Here is a 24,192-nt window from a genome sequence, read left to right on the forward strand (position 1 = left end):
GGACTAAAATGTGGTCTAAACCTCCCTTTAAGTCCATATTGGCCAAAAGAAGGAAACTTACTCTGAAACTTACCTGCAGGTGGTACTTAACACCATGGAAACTGGTGCCGATACGCCCAGGAACCTCACCAAGATGTTGGAGAAGCTGCACCTCCACAGGCATATACCTCCACATGTGGTGGGAATGCCCTAAAATCCAACCATTCTGAACAGCAGTCCTACAAGAGATATGCAAAATAACTAAACAGGTATTAGAACTCACCCAGAACTCGCCTTACTGAAAATCTTTAAGATCACATAATGACCACTCACATTATACAGAGCTTATAACCCACCTACTCTCAGCAGCCAGAAGCATCATAGCCAGACACTGGAGAGACCTATCAGGAGTAAACATGGACCAATGGTATCAATTTGTATGGGCAAGCAGTTGTGATGGCCTGGGACTCAGGGTCAGACTTGGAGCCAGAGGAGTCTCAGTCCGCATTGGATCCTTTGCCTCAGGTGGCAGCTGAACCTAGTCTGGGGCCTGATTCTGAAGAGTCCCAGTCTGCACAGGTTCCCCTGCAACAAGCACCAGCTGGGCCGAGTCAGGGGCCTGAGCCTGCCCTGGCTCCAGATGCAGGGATTACCTCGTTGCCTTCAGCTGGGCCATCACTTACAGCTGCTCCACTATCGGTTGGGTCAGGAAAGGCTGAGGCGGCCTCTGGGTCTAGTAACCTACCAACATCTCCTAAGCTGCAGAGACTAAGGTCTGAGACGAGGAGAGACCTGAGTACTCGCAGGAGGAGTGCTCGCCTTCTGGCGAGACAGGGAGGTGAGTCACTGGTGGATCAGGACCCTGACAGAGATAAAAGGCTGATGGACCCTGCCCCAGGTTGCGGGAGCAATGTTGCTGTTTGCCAGAACCTGCCTGTGATCCTGTGCCTGTCCTTGCCTGGTTTCCTGCCTCGTGTCCTGCCTTGGCCCTGTTGGACTGACTCCTTGCGGAACCTTTGGATTCGGGACCAGACCTGGACTGCGTCGCTTGGGTTAACCCCGGGCCCAGCACAGAAATAAACTGAAAGTGACATGGGGACAAATAGAAGAGGATGCCTTCACCCCAGTATGGCTCCCCTTTATCACATACACAGCCCAACAAGACAATGACAAGAACTCACCAACAGCATACAAATAAATTTGGCTTACCTGAGCCAACAAGCCCCCCCCCCCCCGCTCTCACAAATGCAAACAAGCCCCACTGCAACCAACCACAGACAACCAACCACACCCTGCCCCCCAATACCTCTCACTACCAAGGAAATGTAATAAACGAATAAAAAGAGAGCCTACCCAGCTGACGCTGACACAAAACCCCCACACGTACACTATACAAAATAATATAAGCCTCACCTCACCACACCACCCCTCCTCTCCCCCCACTTCTTCCCCAACACAAATGTAACTGATTTGTAAGAAAGTCTGTACAACCTGAAAAAAAGAAACAAGGCATGTACTTTTATAAACCAAGAAAATCTTTAATAAAAATAAATTTAAAATAACATAAAACAAAGGAGCTTGCAGGTGTAATTTCAGAGCATGTGCTTATAATCTAGGAGAATTCTTGGAGAACAGGTGAGGTCCTTGCAGACTGGAGCACTTAGTCTCTGAGCACTTAGAAAAGGATACTGTGATTATTAAGATCCAGCATGGGTTTTTCATAAGCAAGCCATGCCAGATGAATCATTTCTTTTTTTTTATGCAGTTACAAGCTTGCCGATCAGAAGGTCGGCGATTTGAATCCCCGCGACGGGGTGAGCTCCCGTTGCTTGGTCCCTGCTCCTGCCAACCTAGCAGTTCGACAGCACGTCAAAGTGCAAGTAGATAAATAGGGAAGGTAAACAGCATTTCCGTGCGCTGCTCTGGTTTGCCAGAAGCGGCTTAGTCATGCTGGCCACATGACCCGGAAGCTGTACGCCGGCTCCCTCGGCCAGTAAAGCAAGATGAGCGGCGCAACCCCAGAGTCGGCCACGACTGGACCTAATGGTCAGGGGTCCCTTTACCTTTACAAGCTTGGTGGATCAGGGAAATGCTGTGGTCATAGTATATCTTGATTTCAGTAAGGCTTTTGACAAAGTCCCCCTTGATGTTCTTATGCAAAATGTCATCGCTGGAGAGCCATTGTTATAGAACCATATTGTACTGTGCTAAAATGACAGAAGTTGCTTTTCCTTTCCTGGAAAGAAAGAAATGAGGCGTCTTAGGTGTTAGTGATGTGTGAAATCTAGGCCCCATATTTCATTAAAGCCCAAATTATACAGAGATGAGAAGTGACACCCAAGCTACAAACCCTGTGCTCTGTAAATTATGCAAAGATTGCTCTCTTATGCAAATGAATTTGTTTAGCCTATATTTTGAAACCCAGTACTGGGAGCCAGCATGGTTCTGTGAGTGACAGGTCCGGGGGAGTCCGAGCAAGTCCTAAATCTTCCACGCAATTATTGCATGGCCGATGGCAAGTCACAATCTTCGCTGCAGTTCATCATCTTTACAGAAGGAATCATAGTGACATAGGTTGTTGAGGGAAAAGCTATACTGAGATGGCAAAACGGCATCAATGTTAGCATGTAAAAGTGTTTCATAAGCCAGAAAAATAACAGCACACACCCTTCAATGGTAGCTGAGCCTGGGATTTTATTAGGTAAGCGTGGGTGTGTAAGCAGGTAGGAGGTCAGTAGAACAAATGCACACTCAGATTTACGTAATCTTGGGATTAGCAAAATGCTGAGTCACTTTGATAGGCGAGTTGCACACGAAAGGGTGGTGTGTTGCAGCCCCTGCTGAGGATGTGTGCTCAATGAGCCTACACATTTTTTGCATTGCATCTTCGCTGCAATCAGTGCTGGTCTTTCGATAGTGGGCACATACAACCCCATGGCTACACTGTCCTCAATACTTTTCCACGCAGAAGTAAGTGGTAGCCATGTGCTTTTCCAGGGTCTCTGCATGCAAAAAATGTGTGTGCACCCAAGAAGACATCACTGGGGGCCCCTGGTGACCTCACTGTATGAGGTGGGGACAGACGCAACCCCCTCTCATTCGGCCTGATCCAATATCGTCATGTAGAACTGTTCCACGGGATCCACTGAGAACCAAAGCCTTGTAAGAATCAAAAGCAGTGGTTCTCAAAGGGTGTGGCATGCCACACTGGTGTAGCAGGAGAGGATGGCAAGTGTGGCAGGAAGATTCAAGGACAATCAATATTGTGTTCTGGGAATCAGCCATGTTCTTATGTGGCTGCATTGTTTTATGCTTTTGGGATTCCCTATGATGTCAAGGAAATAAACAACTACAGTGGTACCTTGGGTTAAGAACTTAATTCATTCTGGAGGACTGTTCTTAACCTGAAACTGTCCTTAACCTGAGGTACCACTTTAGCTAATGGGGCCCTCCTGCTGCCACTGCAGCACGATTTCTGTTCTCATCCTGAAGCAAAGTTCTTAACCCGAGGTACTATTTCTGGGTTAGCAGAGTCTGTAACCAGAAGTGTCTGTAACCTGAAGCGCATGTAACCTGAGGTACCACTGTATCTGACTTTTAGAAGACATCTGCAAGCAGCCCTGTATAGGGAAGTTTTTAATGTTTGATGTTTTACTGTGCTTAATAGGTGTGATGGTTTGTGTATGCTCTTCGCAATAAGCATCCTCTGCTCACTCAGAGAGATATTTACAGTTCTTTATTCTACATATGTACAAGCAGCACAGTACAATCATGCATCCGAATCGTCCAGTTCAGATTCGGGGAGTGGTCTTCTCCTGCTTCTCCTCCAACAGAAAAGGTGGGGAAGCTTCATGGGACATCTCTGATTCCTGCTCTTTAACCCTCTCCTTTCCTGTGCCAAAGGCACAGGCATAGGCTCTCTGTTCCTGAACTCCCTGTGCGGTGCTGGGGCTCTGCTTCAGCATCAGAGAGCCTTGCCGCCTCCTGGCTCTCGCCCTCTTCCCCTTCCGTCACTTCCTCCCTGTCTCCTTCTGATTGTTCCCACTCTGACTCTTCTCCTCCCCCCTGCCCCCGACTCAAAGACATTCCTTGGCAGTCCCGTGACAATAGGTTTAATTTCTTTAATTTGTTGTAAGCTGCCCTCAGTGGCTGGGGTAGACCAGTCAGATGGGAGGCATCTAGATAAATAAATTGATGATGTTGATGATATTATAAAGTAGTTGTATTCTTTGTTATTAACCAAGCACTGTTGGAGGAGGTGTTTCTTCTCCCACCTTCCAAATGTATTTCTTATCAATAAAAAAATTGGTGTGGCACAAGCAGGTTTTTATTCTGAAAGTGTGGCCCAGGGAAAAAAATTGAGAACCACTGATCTAAGGAACCAGCATGCATGTCTACAGTGCTCCCCGGCAGAAAATAGTTGCATTTGCTTACAAGGGACTCATGGTGCCAAAGTGGTACTCTCCATACGTTGCTGGCTCTACCAGGAGGCAGAGTGAGGAAGCTGCCTCAGGCGGCAAATGCTGAAAGGCAGGAGGTGAACAGAGCTGTGTGAATTTCCAACCATGCTTACAAAACAAAAATACACCACTCAGAATAAAATAACCCCAAACAGCAGTAAAATTTCAACCCAACCAGTTTATATTTGCAAGCTCAAAGCTCCCAGTGGAATATTCTACAGGAAGATATCTGATTAACTGTGGCCAAACCAGCTCAGTTAAAGTTCAAGCCATTATTCTAGTTTACAATAATAACTATACTTAAATTTGCACCAACAATCAAACAAAAAACACTTCGCATGGCTCATTATGTGTGGTGTTGAAAAGGAGCAAGCAGAGAACATGAGAGAAAGGATTTTGCATCAAGAAAGTTTTGAAGATTTTTGGGTGGGCAATAATAGACAAAAGCCCTTAGAGGAGAAGGAAGATAAGTTGTTACTATTATCTCTCAGCAAATATTCCCTGGGCTGCTTGCCACAAATCAATCTTTAAAAAGCAGCATTAAAATGTTTATTAAAATGTTTGTAGCTGATACTGTTTTAAAATAAGTTTTTATTTTATTTTCAATTGCATTATTTTGCTACTTGGTTCTCTGCCACAAAAATGACCCTTTATTTTATAGCCACTTTCCTCCATTTCACCTGCTATATTCCTCAGAAAGGAAGCTTAGACTGTATTTTTTAACTTGCCTGGAATCTTGCCTTCCAGCAACTCCTGCAGCCAAGCTGGTGCCAAATGCCTTACTCTGCTTACGACCACATCAGCGAGGCTGAGAGGGGAGTCTTGTTGGGTTTGGGGGTCTCCCCCCAAATTATAACAATACTTAACCCTGGGCAGCACATCCTGCTATATCAGAAATTATTGTTCTTCATCTTAAAGAAAGCAAAAGACAGTGATGAAGAAGGTTAACTGAGAGAAGAAGAATTTATTTCCAACCCGGCCACTCCATTAAATGTGTTCTTGAGCTAAGACAGAATTCGAAAAGAAGCATAAGATATCGGCTGAACTGTGTGTTAAAAACACCAGGCGAGTCCATGCTTAAGGCTATTTATTACAAGTTTCCCACTGTATAATGCATCCTCTGTGGTTTTCTTCTTACTGGTCATTTTGCAACCCTTCCTCTTAGCCTGTTATTAAGCACTTGCAAAAGGATTTTGCAGGGCGCCATTGTGGTGTGGGAAAAGTACTCCGTAATCAGGCTGCAATCTGAGCCCAGGTAATTTGCAGTTGGTTGGACTGGAGCCAATGAGACCTCTGAGATCAATTTGCTCAGTATCAGGGTTCTGGCTGGCTGGGTACCTAATAAGAACCTGCTGGGTCGGGTCATATAGACCCAGCCCAACCATTAGGCAGGGTGAGACCATTGCCTCAGGCGGCAGAAGTTCCCCAAGCAGCATGCCTGTGGGTGTCCCATCTGCCCTGCCACCTCAACCAGCGGAGAAGTGGTGCTGCCATCTGTGCCGATTTTGGGCATGACTGCGTCTATTTGGGGCGAGGCCGCACCCAAAATTGGTGCTGATTGTCTTTTTAGTGGGTGCTGTGGCAACAGGAGCAGGTAAATGGTTGCCCATAAGCTAGAGATTCCCCACCAGGGTAATGGATAAGAAAAGCGATGGACTAAGCGGAATTGGTAGAGCCAACAGCAAAAATAAGAGAACCTAATGAGGATTGTTATGTGGAAGAATGGAAGCCTTTTTCAGAATATTTAATGCAATATAGTATGATGAATTAATGAGCAGGATTTGAAGTATGAGCAACAGAAGAAATTAGAGAAGAAGAAGAGGAGTTTGGATTTGATATGCCGCTTTATCGCTACCCGAAGGAGTCTCAAAGCAGCTAACATTCTCCTTTCCCTTCCTCCCCCACAACAAACACTCTGTGAGGTAAGTGGGGCTGAGAGACTTCAAAGAAGTGTGCCTGGCCCAAGGTCACCCAGCAGCTACATGTGGAGGAGCGAGGACGCGAACCCGGTTCACCAGATTACGAGCCCACTGCTCTTTACTACACCACATGGGCTCACAGTGTTATTGTATGGTGGTTATGATTATAAGCAAGGGGGAGAAATTGTAAACACCATGGAAAACGGGAATGGAAGTAAAATAAAAAAGGAAAATTTGTTGTGTTTTGGAGTGTATATGTGAATTTTTTGAAATTTAATAAAATATAATGAATAAAAAGATACCCCACCAGGGCAAGAAATGAACAAGGTGAGGGATGGGCGGCGACATTTCAACCAGATCTTTACACTGTACCAGCTCTTTTGCTTCTCCAGATCAGGCCCAATGCAAATAAACAATTTACCATCTGCAGGAGCAAGTAAACAATTAAAAACATGCATCCCCTGCCTTGCCCCAGTTATTCTAATGTGTGGCGTAAAGACTCGGAGCTTTCACTAGCGGTGAGGCTTTTTCTCAGCCACCACTTGGTTAGTAGGAATGAATGAATTAATGTTTCTTATTACGGTCAAAGCAGCCAGCATACTAAAACCAGAGTTTCTGCGTAGTTCTTTACAAAAACGATAAAGACAATCAGAATGGAATTTAACAATCAATATACTAATTAAATAGACTTGAAATGTGTGTCCAAGGAAACAACAACTCCATTTAATAATAAGAAAACTGAACTATAAGCTGTAACAATTTGTGTTTACCCTCATTTACCCTGGAATTCAAACCTAACATCTTGCTTACAGCAGCTGGTTTTTTTCACCTGCCAGAAAGGGATGAATCAGAAGGCGAAGTGATTTGCAAGAGATAAGAGCCTCTGATGAAACCAGGAACTCTTTGAAAAGTGATTGGTAAAGAGCGTTCCCTGGGGAAAATAGGCTCCTGTGAATTGCCCCCGAGTCTGCAAGGGACACGCAGCAACTGGCAGAAGCCATGGCATCAGATATATCTCCTGTCCTAGTTCTGTCCATGGAAATGTAATCCTTTCTGCATGAGATGTAGATTGATGTGAGGGGCAGATGGGGCTCATCATCCTGGGAAGGGAGCCCATCTAGGAGGACAAAAACTCTGGTCCTAAACCTCATTTGTCAGAAATGCTTTGAGAGTAAATCCCAGAGGAAAAATCCATACCTGCTGCCTTGTGGGATATCTTTGGGAGAAGCAAAGTAAACCCGATGCAAATCTGGAGTGGAGCCCTCAGTGTGGTTAGATGGTGCCTTGTACACTGTCTCCTTCTAGCAACTCCTGCAGCCAAGCTGGTGCCAAACATATTGCTTTCCTTTCCTTTGGATCACATTAGCAAGGCTAAGAGGGGATGTTCGTGTCAAATGGGCAGCCCAGGGCCCCATACACACTGCCCAGGCTCACATCTCAGGGAAGAGAAATTGTGGAGAAGGAGAATAACTCAAAGAACAGTTGCTGTTGTCCCTTCACCTCATTTACTGTCCCCAAGGCTCCCATCTCATATTACTCTTGATGGTGTAGCACTTAGAGTGAGGCTGGGAGACCTCAGACATGAATGTTAGATGCGGCCCCCAGACCCCTCTATCTGGCCCTCGCAACTCTCTCCTGGCCCCACACCCCACCAGCCCTACTTCACACCTTCCTTCAAACTAGCCTACTGTACCAAGTTAACATTTACATTTGTTGCTTCGCCTCTGTCCCCATCCACCATTTGCATGTGGTCCCCAGAAGATTGCTTAGATGGGAGTGCAGCCCTTAGGCAATTTAATTACTCTCTTTTTCAAGTGTCAAAGGTTCCCTCATTCAGCCCTGAAGCTAAAGTTTGGACCATTATGGTAGCCTGGCAGACTGCAAAGTGCAGAGACCCACCATCTTAATTTCCCAGAGGCATTTATACATATGAATTACCCCATGCAAAGGCTGATGCCGAAGAATTGATGCTTTTGAATTATGGTGCTGGAGGAGGCTCTTGAGAGTCCCATGGACTGCAAGAAGATCAAACCTCTCCATTCTGAAGGAAATCAGCCCTGAGTGCTCACTGGAAGGACAGATCCTGAAGCTGAGGCTCTAAGACTTTGGCCACCCCATGAGAAGACTCCCTGGAAAAGACCCTGATGTTGGGAAAGATGGAGGGCGCAAGGAGAAGGGGGTGATGGAGGACGAGATGGTGAGACAGTGTTCTCGAAGCTACCAGCATGAGTCTGACCAAACTGCGGGAGGCAGTGGAAGACAGGAGTGCCTGGCGTGCTCTGGTCCATGGGGTCACGAAGAGGCGGACACAACTAAATGACTAAACAACAACAACAACAACACGCCACACATTTAAAGCCCATGACTTCCCCCAAAGAATCCTGGGAATTGTAGTTTGTCAAGGGTGCTGGGAGATGCAGCCCTGTAAGGGACAAAAAACAGTTCCCAGGACTGTTTGCAGAGAAGCATCATGTGCCTTAAATATATGTTGTGTGTGACACGCAGTGTGTGTAACACTCTGGTTGATTCTATCCATTAAATATAGGTGATATAGATTGGTCCCATTCAAATTATGGTGAAGACGGATGACATGAGGACCATAAAGTATATTGCAGTTAACGGTTCCTATCTGGCTCTTTTTGTCTTTTTTTGAAGGCAAAAGAAGAGAGTTTTATTGGAGACTATCTGGCTGTTGTTGACGGGCAACTATGTGCATGTAACAACTGGCAGCCCCAGATGGCTTCTTCCAGGCACTGTTCTTCCTTGCTGGGTTAGGACATTTAAAAAGGAGCTCTGGAACACAATGTCAGAACAAAACTTGCATTTGTTCGTCAGAAATTATGGCTTCATGTTGTCCTTCCTGGTGTCTTGTTTCTCATCGGGTGTCAGGAGACGGTTGTGGCCAACACCCAAGTCACAAAGTAAAGAGACAACTTTCTCAAGTGTTAAATCACCCTCGCCCTTTTTCAGGTTCTTACCCTGGAGCGGTATGTTTTTTTAAATATTAAAAATATCTATGTTTTGTTGACTCAGCCTTGATATCATCATCATATACCAACAAATAGCAAACTTGGTGACATGGGGCCAATGAGAAATAAGAGTAAGGTTTCAGTACGAGAGAGGTACCCCTGTGTTTGGTGAACCCTAATGTTCGAGAAGTAGAAACACATTTATTTAGGAGGGAATAAACCTAACAGGGCAAAAATGGCTTCAGACAACCCACTGAAGACAGAATGTGCTCAGTGGCCAAAGAACGCTAAGAATTATCACGTTGGAAGGGATCCCAAAGGTCATCTAGCCCTACCCCCTGCAATGAAGGGTGGGACAGGGATGGAGTATCCTGAAAAAAGGCAAGAGTGCTCCACAACTGCAATGTTTTGGTTGTGGATGGGGACTTTTGGATGATGGACCAAATTTGGCCGGGCAGTGGTCCCAATACTGCCTGCCAGGCTGTTCCTTGCAAGCCACACCCACCTGCTCCATACCTGACAATCTATGTCACCTGGTTACAAAAGGAGCAACTGGGAGCTTAATGTGAGCTCCCAATTGCAGGAGAAAGGTATGTTCCCAACACCCAAGTAGGAAGCCCACCTTGGTCCAATAGCACAAAGCTTTGTGTTAGCAGAAGCTTCAATGAAAACTTTGACAGCTGTGTTGTCCCACATACTTGTCAGTCATCTGATATCATGATGTCCGGTGATTGACAGACACTATGTCCCACCCGCTTGGTTTTGTTGAAGGCCCAGTCCCCCTGGGCTGGTAGGTATATTTAAAACAGGAGTGCAGAACCTGCTGCTCTGCATGTGTTGATAAACTACAACTCTTTCTTATCCCTTGCTTGCTAGGGCGGATGGGAGTTGGAGAGCAACCACATCTGCAACTGAACTAAATAAGCCTTTGCTCCATTTGAGTGTCCACTGTTTTACTGAGGAAAGCGGAAGTTGAAATTAAGATGGTTTAGTAATTGAACACTTGGTCTCCTGACCAAAACGCTGAGGGTGATCATGAGATGGAGAATGGAATCAAGTAGGCATCTGAAACAGGAAATACTGCAGCAATGGGTGATTTCAACTATCCTCACATTAGACTTGGAACATTTGCATGTTGGAGTCACCAGGTTCATGCCTAAGGAGTGAAAGGGAAGGGGAGGGGAGAGAATTTCTGCCAAATATTTATTGGGCCTTGTGAGCCATTTACTTAACAAATGCCTCCCTGCTGATAACAATCAGCTGCACTGCTGGTTCCACCAACCCTCTTGTCTTAAGGAGCCTAAGAAGCCATGATTTAAATGGTCCTGACAAGTATCTCCTTTGTTAGGGAAATTATGGGTAAATGGTGTACAATGACTAGCAAATAGCTGACAAAAGGGCATACCCTCCCTGTCCTTAGTGAATGGGAGAGGAGTCTTCTACTTCTTTGGCGATGGATCACTCAAAGCCAAGCAAGATTGTCTTCCATGAACATTGTCTTAACAGTGAGTCCGAAAGTGACTGTGGAGGTCAATTCTGATGCACACATCCTTCCTCAGTGGGGACATAGGTTTCCTGGCAGGAGTTGATCACGGTGAGGGTTTGCCAAGCGTACTTTCCTCTTAGCACATTTCTCCCTTTCATCCTGCATTTGAGCGTCTTCAAAGGTCATGACACTTTTGGTAAAGGCTGTTCTCCAACTGGAGTGTTCGCAGGCCAGTGTTTCCCAATTGTCAGTGTTTATAGTACATTTTTTTAGATTTGCCTTGAGACAGTCTTTAAGGCTCTTTTGTTGACCACCAGCATTACACTTTCCATTTTTAAGTTCGGAATAGAGTAGCTGCGTTGGAAGACTATAATCAGGCATCCAAATAACATGACCAGTCCAATGAAGTTGATGAATCATTGCATCAACACTGGTGATCTTTGCTTCTTCCAGTACACTGGCATTAGTTTGCCTGTCTTCCCAAGTGACATGCAAATTTTTTTCGGAGACACCGTTGATGGAATCTTTTGAGGAGTTGGAGATGGCGTTTATAAGTGGTCCATATTTCGCAAGCATGCAGTAAGGTTGGTAGTACAATAGCTCCTGTCAACAAGCATTTTGCTTTCCCAGCAAATGTCCCGGTCCTCAAACACTCTGCACTTCAATTGGGAGAAAGCTGCACTCGCAGAGCTCAGGCAATGCCGGATTTCGGCATCAATATTGGCCCATGTGGAAAGATAACCACCCAGGTAAGAGAAGTGATCAACACTTTCCAGTGTTATACTATTGAGTTGGATTTGTGGTGCTGCAGAGCGGTTGTTTTGTATTTGAACAAAACAAAACAAAACAAAACAAAAATTCCTTCCAGTACCACCTTAGAGACCAAGTAAGTGTGCTACTGGTATGAGCTTTCCTGTGGATGCACATTTCTGCAGATACACTGAAACAGAAGTCACCAGACCCTTATATGTAATGAGAGGGTGGGGAGGGGTGATTGGCTGATAGGCGTGGTAAACCTGTTGACGACTGTTAACGACTGCAATTGGTCTTACAGGAAAAAGCAAGGGGTGAGATGGCTAAAAATAGCTTTATCATGTATAATGAGATAAGAATCAAATTTCTCTATTCAGACCAGGTCTCTCCATGGTTTTAAGTTTGGTAATAATTTGCAATTCAGCAATTTCTCTTTCCAGTCTATTTCTGAAAAACTTTGTGTTTGTTAGTGCAACACATTGGTTTTTTTGGATGTTGAGTGATAGGCTAAGCTTTCTGTAAGCTTCTGTGAAGATATTTAGGATGGTTTGGAGGTCATCCTCTGAGAGCTGGACACCGCCGCCCCCCGTCTTGTTATCTCTGACCTTTGACTCTGCTGGCTGGCACTGTTGGGAGCCCTCCAACAGCATCCAAAAGGCCACAGGTTGCCATCCCTGCTCTACATATGAGGAGCATGGACTGTAAAAATGAGTGCATGCAAATCATCTGTAGCAATAACTTACATATGCAAATTAACTATAGCACTTCCCCCATACTTTGCTCCAGGAGAAATATCCAAATTACATTTTGATTGGCCTGTTATTGCAAGCTACCCCTGAGGCCATTTATTCAAATATCTGAAGAGCTGTCCCATGGAAGATGGAGCAAGTTTGTCTTCTGTTGCTCCAGAGGGTAGAACCCAAACCAATTGATTCAAATGAGAAGAGATTCCGAGAAAACATTAGGAAGAATTTTCCAACAGTTGTTGTTGTTGTTTAGTCGTTTAGTCGTGTCCGACTCTTCGTGACCCCCTGGACCAGAGCACGCCAGGCACTCCTGTCTTCCACTGCCTCCCACAGTTTGGTCAGACTCATGCTGGTAGCTTCGAGAACACCGTCCAACCATCTTGTCCTCTGTCGTCCCCTTCTCCTTGTGCCCTCCATCTTTCCCAACATCAGGGTCTTTTCCAGGGAGTCTTCTCTTCTCATGAGGTGGCCAAAGTACTGGAGTCTCAGCTTCACGATCTGTCCTTCCAGTGAGCACTCAGGGCTGATTTCCTGAAGAATGGATACGTTTGATCTTCTTGCAGTCCATGGGACTCTCAAGAGTCTCCTCCAGCACCATTTCCAACAGTAAGAGCTGTTAAATGGGTGGAAAGGGCTTTGGAAGGTGATGGACCTCTCATTCACTGGAGGTTTTAAAGCAGAGATTGGAGGGAGCACCCTTTAGGGATTCTGTGATTTCTGCATTGCAGGAGTTGGACTAGATGACTATTATTCTATTTTCCCTGGCCTTAGCTTTGCCTCTCAGCAGCAACCGTTTCCCACTCTCACTTACTTGGGTTTTGAATCAAGGCCCAAGCATTTCCTTCCTACAGCAGATGCTACATATTTAGCCTCAAGTGAGGTGGTCAATAAGGTAGGAAGCCATTGCTAATTATACTATCCTTGTAAGTAGGTCACCTTGTTCTTCTCTTGCATGAGTTCTGGGCCTGCTAGGATCTAATGGAGTGCTTGCATTTCATGTATTTATTTAGAAAATGTCAGCGCTGCCCTTCAGTTAAAACTCTCAGGGGAGTATACAGGAAAATAATTAACAGTGCCATCTTAGACATGATTTCTTCAGAAGTAAGCCACACTAAAGCCAAGGGGGCTTCCTCTCAGGCAAGTGTGTTGATTGCAGACTAAGATAGTAACTATGTAAAATGCTACAGAAATAAAACACAGAAGCAGCTTTGAAACAAAGCCACAACCAAGGCATTCGTGGCCTTTTAACTCTCCCTGCCCCATATCCTAGACATCCAGCCTTAGGGCTGGATCAGGCCAATGACCCATCTAGTCCAGCACTGTTCTCCTAATGGCCAGCCAGATGCCTGTGGGAAGTCTGCAGGCAGGACATGAACGCAAATGCATTGCTCTCCTGTGAGTTTCAGAAACTATGCGCTGCTTCTGATACTGACGGTAAATACAGCCATTAAGGCCAGCTGCTATCAATAGCTTTACGTTCCATGACATCACAGCATATGCTTTCGTAGACTAGAGTGCACCTCATCAGCTGCATCATTGCTCTGTTACGGTAAAATCTGGGTGCGGGGCTACTCTGCCACCCAGCTCGTCGGACTAGGTCCGCGGGTCCCTGCGGAAGAAAATGAGCTCAGCCGGAGACAGGAGCAAACTGCAGAAGATCCAAGTTTATTGCGCAACAGGTTCAAGACGAGATTGAACAGCGAGAACGGGGTGACATGAACTTTTGAAACTTCCCTCCATGTCCCAGAATACAGTGCAAAATACATCCTAGTTACATCATGAATACATTAAGAAGAGGTTGGGTTACACAGGATTAACATACGGAGGAGGGAGGGGGGATTATGCAGAGCTGGAGATATGCGCAGATAAGCACATCCTGAGTACCTGATGAGAAGACAATGGTCCATGTATGCATGGTCTGCCACCTGGCCTTGCCCGGAGGAAAGGCTTGGCAGAGTGATTTGACAGGATTAGGGTCTTGACATCTTGCTTGAGGGATTATGGAGGACAGGGGAGGTGTCATGGAGTCCTAGAGAAATTGAGCAAATTGGCACGTTGATTTTCTATGAATTTTATAGATTTTAGTCCCTTTTGACATTGAGAATTGGAAATAAATGGATATATTGTAGCGAAGAAGGAGGTGAAGAAGACATGCCCCCCCCTTCCGTATCAGCTCCCAGCAGCGTAGTGTGGGCAGGATGGAACTGCAAATGGTTATCAGAGGGCAATGCAATGAATGGCACAAAGTACAGACCACCTTACTCTCAATACATGCCCACTTGACTGATTTGGTGTGAGGAACTGGCACCTTTACAAGTGCCAACTAACGTTTGTGCCACACTTGCTAGCAATTAGTCTTTCAGTGTGGCAGCCACAAGAAAAGCTATGCACACGAAAGCTCATACCAGCAACAAACTTAGTTGGTCTCTAAGGTGCTACTGGAAGGATTTTATTGTTTTGTTTCCCTGCCCATTGATATTACTGATTTTACTTCTACTTTGCATCAACAGAATTCTAGTGTCCAGATCAAGGGAAGTAATAATATCTCTATTCTGCCTTAGTCAGACCACACTTGGAATACTGTGTCCAGTTCTGGGCACCACAATTTAAGGAGGTTGACAAGCTGAAACATGTGCAGAGGAGTGTTACCAAGATGATCAAGCGTCAGGAAACCAAGCCTTATGAGGAACAGTTGAAGGAATTGGGTATGTTTAGCCTGGAAAAGAGGAGACTGAGAGGAGATATGATAGCCATCTTCAAGTATCTTAAGGACTGTCTCATGGAGGAGGGAGCATGCTTGTTTTCTCCTGCTCTGGAAGGTAGGACTCGAACTAATGGCTTCCAGTTGCAAGAAAGGAGATTCTGATTAAACATTCGGGAAAACTTTCTGAAAGTAAGAGCTGTTCAGCAGTGGAACAGACTCCCAGGAGAGGTGGTGGACTCTCCTTCCTTGGAGGTTTTAAAGCAGAGGTCGGGTGGCCATCTGCCATGGGCGCTTTAGCTGAGATTCCTGCATTGCAGAGGGGTTGAAGTAGATGACCCTGGGGGTTCCTTCCAACTCTAAGATTCTATGATAAACTTGATGTGCATTTCATAGAATCATAGACTTGTTGGAAGGGATCAAGAGCGTCATCTAGTCCACCCGCCCCCCAACGCAGGAAAGCTTTCTCCTAACGTGGGGGTAGAAGCAACGACCCTGAGACCAGTTTGTTGTTAAAGTTACTGGTATTCGCATTGAATGTTTTACATTGATTATCTGAACTACTTATGAGGTTTTTGTTGATTAAAGCGGTACATGAACCTTGTCAAATAAAACGAAACCACTCCTATCCACTCCGCGCATCCGATGAAGCCGGCTCAGCACCAGCGCAAAATCCTATGGGCGTTTTTACAAAGAAAAATCCAACGGAGCTCATTCCGGGTGGGTGGGGGGGGGGAAGAAGCTCCCGTTTCCCCAAAACCACCGCGCGCGCAAAGACTGCAGATTAACAGCGACAACAGGCCTACAGAAGCGAGCCCCACAGCACCCCATTCAGTTCAATGGGACCCCATTACCAGGGAAAGCGCGCACGGGTCCGCGCAGCTCAAAACCGGCTCGTGCCGTTTGCAGCTCCCGCTGTAATATACCCCAAAGCCGGAGCTGGGAACCCTCCACCCCCCGGACACGTGCGCCGCCCTAGGGGGTGGGAAGCGCACGTGTGAAGCGCCCAGAAGGACCCGGGAGGCGCTCAGAACGTTCAGGACCCGGCCGGCGAGAAGAGAGGATAAAAGTGGGAGGAGCCTGCGGGGAAAGGAGCCGGCTTGCCGCCCCACGCGCTGCCTTGTGGGATGCGTAGTCCCTCTCCGCGGCTCGAGTAGGGGCACCGGCAGGGAACGCGGACTACATCTCCCGAAGCACCCCGCGACGGAGGGGAAAAGAAGACTCTGCTGGTGGTGGTGGTAAGTGGTAGCGGACTGGGCTGCCCGCGGGTGCCCGCGCAGGCGCAGTGCGACTGAGGAGCCGTTCTGAGGTTCTCGGGCTGCCTATTGACCCCAGTTGTGGCTCCGGGGCCGCTGAGGGCTGTAGAGGCGCTGTCGCTCAAGCCAGGTAGGAGGGCGGTTATTCAAATAGAGGGGGGCCCCGATTATTTAAATTGGGGAAATGCCCCCCTCCCCTCACAAGACACTTGAGGAGGGGGGACGGCTTAAATGAGGTTTGTTCTCCTCAGAAGTCCTTTTTGGGGGGCAGGGGCTGTTATGGGGACCTCAGGCGTCGTTTTTGTGAGGGGGGGGGTTATATATATATATTGGGGGGAGCTGCTCCTGAAGACTTCCCTTCTCTCCACCCTGGACTCTGAACGGAGTTCCTTGTAAAGAAAAGGTGGAGGCTGTTGGGGTTTTTTTTTTGGGGGGGGTGTCTTTTGGAAGGTGCGGGGGGAGAGAAGGAGGACATTTTGAAAGAGATCCGCCGGGGAGGCGCCCCTCTCACCCCCCCCCAATACCTTTGACTTTGGGCTGGGGTTTTTTGTTTGTAATTTATTTATGGGAGGGGGCGGCGGCCTATCAATGCACGAGGCATTTCGTGCGGGGTGGGGCCAGGAACGGGCAGGATTGGAAAGGGGACATACATATCTATCTATAGATTTGCATATGCAGTCAGAAGATTAACAGTACCAAAAGGACGGCCTTCCCTAATTGCTGACGCAGCCTCGGTTCCAGTAAGAAGTGGAATCTCATTTCCTCCTTTCTTTCTTCTCCCCCAAGCAAAAAAACAACAATAAAAAACCTCCCCCTCCCCATCATTCCCAGTTTATTCAGGAGCCTAGATTCGTTTCTTCCTCTTCGTTTTGCAAACTTGGGCAGTTCCTTGTGCCACCCACGCTCTTTCTCGCCGAGACCTTTGGGGCAGAGCCTTGAAGGGGGCAGTGAAACAGACATCACTTTCCTTAAGTGGGGAGGGCAACTGGGGGGAGAGGGCATTGGGAGTGCTTCTGAAGGGCTGGCTGACCACTTCTGTGCCTGTTTACTTGGGAGGAAGGCCCACCGTGCTCAATAGTGACATAGGCTTGCTCTCAGGTAGGTGGCTGGCATTAGGATCGCAGCCTTACTCTCTAGTAAGTGTGATTCGGATTGCACTCCTTGAATTTTTGTTTGTAACTTCTTTATGGAGGTGGGGGGGGGAAGAAATTGGTGTGTGTGTGTGTGTGTGTGTGTGTGTGTGAGAGAGAGAGAGAGAGAGATAAGAAGGTGCAGAGTCAGTCCTGGTGTTTTTCCTCTCCTGCCCTACCAGTGGTTTAGGATGCTCCCTCCCTTGCACACTCCTGCAGAACAGCACATCTTTCTACAAATCTAGTGACAAAGGACTTTCCTGTTCTCCCTTTTCATGCAGAATAATGATTTTTCAGACATCCAAACAAGTCCTCCCTCTTTCACTTTGCTGTGCTTTTTAAAAGGCAGCCCTTCACCCTCTTCAGGTATCTGCATGGAAGTGAATGGGATTGTGAAATGGCCTATGCAGAGCAGTTTACAGTTTGAGGACCCCTCCCTTGTTTACGTTGCTGCTGCTGCTGTTTTCGGTGGCAGAAGAGAGGCTGTCTAGTGCTGGGTACCTTTCAAGAGATGTAAGGGTTGAGAAACAGAGGATAGGTGCTGCCGCTGCTGCCCCACAGTTCTAAAATTATGCATTAAAAGTGTTGTTTAAAACAAGAACTGCTTGCTGCTGTTTATAAATTGGCCCCACAGATGGTGCTGCAAACAAAGTAATGGATGACCAAGCATCAGATCTGGCAGCACAGAGAGAGGATGCAGAATCATCCTCCTGACTACCCAGAAATTTTATAAGGGAGTGGTGTTCTGTGAATGTTTTTTTCTTGGGGGAGGGGGTTCAGTATAGATCCCTTGGAACAAGTCAAATGCAACTACCCTGATGAGCTGCAAATGAAAAGGACTGTTGGAAAATAGCTTTTCTAAAGATCTTTAAATTCATGTGAAGACTTGTGCAGTTTTTACCAATGACAAAAATGATTATTTCATGGCAACATAGCAAGATTTGCAGACTCATGCACTCTGAGGCTGTTTCATAGATCTGCTATGATGATGTATTAATTTTTTTTGTAAAGACTGCTTTAAATGCCCTTGGGGTATCAAAGGCAATGACACCAGATCAAGGTGACTCCCCCCCCCCAAGGGATGGCTTTATAGACAGTTGATTTGTTGCCATAACCTTAAAAAAGGGTGAGGAAAGGAATATGGACGTCATTGGGAGGATGAAAACATAGTAACATGAAGGTATAGTTGCTTACAGTGCGATCCCAACTATTTTCTACTTGAAACTAAGACCAATTGAATTCTATGGTGTTTACTCCATTACATAAGATTAGGACTGCAGCCTTAGTGACGAATACACTGAACTTGCATTGTTGCTGTATTAGTTGTACCACATTTGAGACAGTGTGAGGTGCATTAATACAGTGCACTGGCTGTAACTATTGCATAGTGTAAGATAACATTCAACTGAACTTGCAGAGAATAACAGCTTGTTTCTGCATGTGCATTTCTTCAAAAGTGACAGCATCTTTTTATCCTTGCCTTAAAAATAAACCTGTTTCTTTGAAAGATTTATGTGCAAAAAAGATTCTTAGCTAGTTATGAGTAACATAAAATAGTTTGAGTGGGGTCCTATAAGAATAAAGATTAAACAACAGATTTCTAAAAGGAATATTTGTGCAATAGCAATTATACCTTCCTTGCTGATACGGATATTCAGTCTGAAATAGCATCAATTGTTGTGGAGATTGGCACCCATAGACACTGTCCCTGGAAGTACCATAACTCCTTGTAGACTAGTATGTTACAGCTGTGGACAGAACTGCAATTTGTTTTTTATGTTACCATGAGGCATAAGCCCTTTTTTTGCCACTTTCTGTCTCTAGGAACTTAAAGTATGTGTTTTGTTGTAGCCAACTTTGTGCCTTGTGCTGCTTAGAATAGCTGGGTTTCCATTCTTCCTAATGCATAGTTCTGTCCGACAAAAGCTTAGTTTTATTCATATTGCTACATCTTGTGCTTTTTTCTTTCAGAAACATGTAGTGAAATTCAGGAGTGTGTTGATAGGTCTGTTCAGTCAAATACAGTAGTCCCTCATGACCTTTCTGTGCTTGTCAAGATCATGGCTGGGTTCTGCATTTGCAGATATCCTGCTGCATGTTAAGAATTGTGAAGTGTTTTAGAACAGATGATAAAGCTATCTTCAGGCACATGGACTCCAAATGCTGCTTCTGAAACTTGCATGACAAACTTTTTAGGGAGTAGTGTGTGTGTTTCTCTTTACTTTGAGATCACTGCTGGGGTAGTGCATGGGATATATATATAATCTGCAGCAATGTTAGACACTCAAGGTATATAATCTAATCGCCCAATGGCACCTTAGACCTAAGTTACAGTTGCCACAATGGAATGTCTCAGCACCGCCCCCTCTCCAAATTCATGATGGTGATGATTAATTCCATTTCTATACCACTTTAAATTGTAAAGAACAAATCTCAAAGCGGTTTACAACACATTAAAACATCAAATAAAACAATCCAGAATAAATCAAATTCAAGCTTGAAATAAAATATTTCAGATCCTTCTCAAAGTGACATTTTGCTTTCCCCAATCACCAACCTGGCATTAAGAGATCTCTGTGTGACAGCAGTTGGACCCGCACCAGTCACAAAATGTGCCTGGCGCTTGCCTAATTTCTGACATGGACCTGCAGGTGGTAACGGAAGGATAGTAGCATGGTCATATTTTGCTATAGGATTCAAAAACTGCAATCCAAGCTTGTTTAAAACATCCTTTAAGAAGATACGGGGCGTGATGATTCTAATGCAAGATTGCTTTGTCTCTTTTTCCTCCAGAGTTTTCTGTGTGGCAGATACATTTGTTAACCCTGGCGTTAACAGAAGGAGAAGATGAAAGATATCGATCTAGGAAAAGAATATGTTATACCCAGTCCTGGGTATAGAAATGTGAGGGAGAGAGGCAGCCCAGGCCAACATGAAGAACAAGATGGGCTGAATTACCAGCAAGACAAACACAAGGTCAGGAGCTGTGATTTTTGTCTTTTGAGTGGCAGCTTTTGGAACTGCCTAGTTTAGTAGTTTTAATTTTATTACGTCAGCTTCATATTTATAATGAGAACATATGAAGAGCCTGTAGAGGTCCGGAGGGTGGCAATATGAGAACAGGCTTTCTCTGTGGTGGGTTCTCACTTGTGGATTGTTCTCCCCAGGTAGGCTCACCTGGCACTTTTGTTACATATGTTTAGGCGCCAGGCAAAAACATTCCTCTTCTCTCGGGCCTTTGGCTAATTAAACCCATCTGTGGCCTTTTAAACTGATGTGTTTTATTGGTAATTTTTGTTACTATGTTATGTATTTTTGTGTGTTTATATTGCCATGTGATCCTCAGATGAAGGGTGGTATAAAAACCACTGATTTTATTAAACCACTGATTTAATAAAAACAAACAAGCAAACAGAATTTCACAGTTGCTGTCACAGAAAATACTGTGTGCCAGATTCCAGTAGATTATGTGTCATGCAGTAAAGAGACCTGTGATGAGGATACACTCTCACAGATCACAGAATTATATAATTGTTAAAAACTTCCAAGGAAGGAGAGTTCTTGGATAGTAGAAACTTTCCCTGTTGTCTGCTTGAATGAAATTGGTGGTTGTCACTGGCTTATTTATATGCTATTATTGGTACTGGTGTATCCTTGCTGATGGATTTGCCTAGTAGAGTCAGATTTGTGTGGGAGCTGCTTTCATTAGTTTTCCCAACTCTTGTTACCCGAGATCTTAAACAGAGGTGCTGTAGATCGAACCTTGTATGTCTTGGTGCTGATGCTTCATCACCTGCTTTTTTTAAAGCAATGCACCCTTCGAATCATGCATGCACCTGTGGAATGTCAACCAGTTTGCTCTTGATGTGTGGCAGAAGCGGCTTAGTCATGCTGGCCACATGACCCGGAAGCTGTATGCTGGCTCCCTCGGCCAATAAAGCGAGATGAGCGCCGCAACCCCAGAGTCAGCCACGACTGGACCTAATGGTCAGGGGTCTCTTTACCTTTACCTAGGCTGCTTTGAGATGAGCATATTATTTAGTACCATGAGGATTTCAGTGAGTGTGGTTGTCCTTTCATATTCATAATTATAATGGTAATAGCAAGGGTTTGGAATCCATTTGTGTCCCATGAAGTGTTGAAGTTCTAATAGGCCTTCTGGTTTCTGGAGACTGTATGTAGCCAGGGGATACTTTTACCTACTGAGGGATGGGTGATTTTTTTTGAGATCTTCTGTGAAAAGTGCTGGTAAAATGGGAAATCCTTCTTCCTGGGGAAACCCAGCCAGATAGGCAGGGTATAAATAATAAAATTATTAATACTTTTTAGAAAAAAGTTCATGATGCAATCATAAGAAAACCAAATTTAACCAGTAAATACTCTTGGCTAATTGTGATTTAGGGGTAGTTTATTCAATGAGAAGAATCAGATTTCATGCAAACAGTCATACATTTCATAGATCACACTATTGACTCTTCATTGTACACATTTTATGATATTCTAGCCATTGCGTTAAAAAACCCTGCATTTTAATTAGGAAATAGGGTTTTACATAAATAATAAAATTGCCCCGGAAATTGTCCGCTGTCATTCTGCTGCTCTACCGCTGTTCTTGCAATGTGTGCAGTCTAGGTTGGGGAAGAAAATCCAATTATTTTTGGGAAGTATGGGAGGCCTAGTAATTTTGACAGAGATGGATACTTTGCTTTGCAACCAGATGCATAAACAACAGCAACAAACCAATACTCTGGGAAACTTTGGAAAAGGGTAATGTTAACAGAAAGCCGCTTATTATTGCATAACATGATTGGCATGTTGCGTACCTAGTTTTTACCTTTTACCTTACCTAGTTATGGCAGCTCTGTGCATGAGAGTACCTATTTTTACATGATAGAAAACACTATACCCAAACACATTGAGTCTTGTTAGTGGGAGCCCTCCTGCGCCCCAGCTGAGCCATAGAAAAAGGCTGTGTTGTCCCAGCCTGCTAGGTGCTGGGGTGAAACCGCCTCAGCTCTTGCGGCAATTTCACCCAGGGCCTTGCAGGCTGAGGCCAATGCAGCTTGTTTGGCTGGTGATACACTGCCATTGTTGTAAACAAAAATTGCCCTTTTCCCTTATGGGGTATTCAAGAGCCCACATAGAGTCCTTACATAGGTTCCCTATTGGTAGGAGAAGATAACAGAGGCCAACCAGAGAATATTGAGAAGCAAAGCAGCTAGTAAGCTTGATCTTTATGGATCTGTTGCAACAGGGTGCTCCCCTCAACCGCAGGAGAGAGGAGGAACCCAGGAAAATGGCGTGCAAGGCCTTATAAAGACTTGGGAATCGCCACCCTTTAGATCAAGACCACCCCCAGAAACATCACATACATCACAGAAGGGGTGTAACCTAAGACCACCCCTCAGATACATCATACTTACATCACAGAAAAGTCGGTCTTAAAACAGAAATTTGAATGTTGTTTTTCTCCTGTCGTTGTTTATCTCCTGTCTGGCAGGTTACTTGATTGGATTGCCTGGGTAGCCTGGCCAGTCTTTTGTAATGATAAATACTTAGTTCCTGGGCCATGTCACAGGCTCACACCCTATTCATATCTTAAATGTGCCCTTAAGACAGGATTTGTGAGGAAAGAGACAGTGGGGAGGTTTCCCACTTTGACCTTGCAGAGAAAACATTTGCTCAGTTTAGGAATCAAAATGGTTCCAGGTCGGTCTTCCTGTGCTGATCTATGTACATGCTTGGTTAGTACACTTATGAACATTTCCATATATCTAAGACCATAAAATTCCTATCACACCATGTTGAAATGCTGAATATGTTTGAAATGTTGAATATTGCCCAGCCCTATAACACTCTTACTGTGATGTGAACTGAGCCAGGGCTGCATCTTCTTTTTTGTGGCATCCGATGAAGATGCAGCTCTGTCCCATAAAAGCTTATGCTGCAATATATGTGGTGCTTTTGTGCTGCTGCTCCTGCCCCCAAATGAAGGAATGTGTTCAAGTGAGTTAATGGAAAACTCCCCCTGCCATTGTTTTTTTAAGCAGGTGCCCCATAAGAGCCTGGAACCTCAAAGACTGCGCTGTGGGCTATAGTTTCAAGTGCAGTGCCAGCTCTTGGCTTCTCCTTAATGCTATAGGCTTCCTGCTGTTGTTTGTGACTCAGCAGAATATTGCTCTCATTGTTAGGGGAAGTTAGAATGCCTGTGTTCAAATGCTGGTGGTGACCTTTCACTAAGCTGGTTCCACTGGTGAAATCCAGAATCCAATAGTAGCACTTAACTGGCACATTTCTGGTGACAACAGTGTTTCTATAGGCAGGCATCCTTCTCTTTAAACTACAAGGATTTGAGAGCATTGCAGCCCCTGTAGTCTGATAGCTCTTCAGATTGGTTTATGTCCTAGCTTGGGTTTATGCATTGTGTAACATTCTCAGCAAAGAAGCTTGAAGCAGCTAGGGGTAGTTGTCTGTGGACTGTGCAGCTAATGTAGCATATTTTTAATGTTCTCTGCTCTCCTTGGAGGCTTCCTTTATCATAATCTGGCCAATTGAACGTGGGTCTGTTAAGTATCTGCGAACAATGTTTGTGAAATTGTGGAGGAAAGAGTTAAAAAAGGTGTCGAAAGCATGGATAATACAATATCCATTTCTGGATACACACATCAAGAGAGCTGCAACTGTGTTGCAAAAATGGGCTGAGCCAAACATTTATCAAAATCAGAATTAGGGGGTTGTATCCAACAGGGCTTCCCCTTCTTTCTTCTGTGTCCTCCTCCCTATTTGCTCCAGA

General features: G+C 45.2%; 1 protein-coding gene across 3 annotated transcripts in view; it reads left to right on the forward strand.

Moving 5' to 3' along the window:
- Positions 1-16,240: 16,240 nt before the first annotated feature.
- Positions 16,241-24,192, forward strand: part of ABCC5 (ATP binding cassette subfamily C member 5) — a 45,145-nt gene continuing 37,193 nt past the window's right edge. For 2 of the 3 annotated variants that reach the window (XM_083503813.1, XM_083503818.1), the window contains exons 1-2: positions 16,241-16,399; positions 20,193-20,375. In XM_083503813.1, the coding sequence (XP_083359939.1) occupies positions 20,247-20,375 (129 nt within the window). In that variant the 5' untranslated portion in view covers positions 16,241-16,399; positions 20,193-20,246. Of the gene's footprint in view, positions 16,400-17,342; positions 17,368-20,192; positions 20,376-24,192 lie in introns of those variants that run through there. The other variant, XM_083503814.1, reaches the window with a different exon arrangement.

Source organism: Podarcis liolepis (assembly GCF_965112155.1).
Source record: "Podarcis liolepis genome assembly, chromosome: 5".
NCBI classification, from domain to species: Eukaryota; Metazoa; Chordata; class Lepidosauria; order Squamata; family Lacertidae; genus Podarcis; species Podarcis liolepis.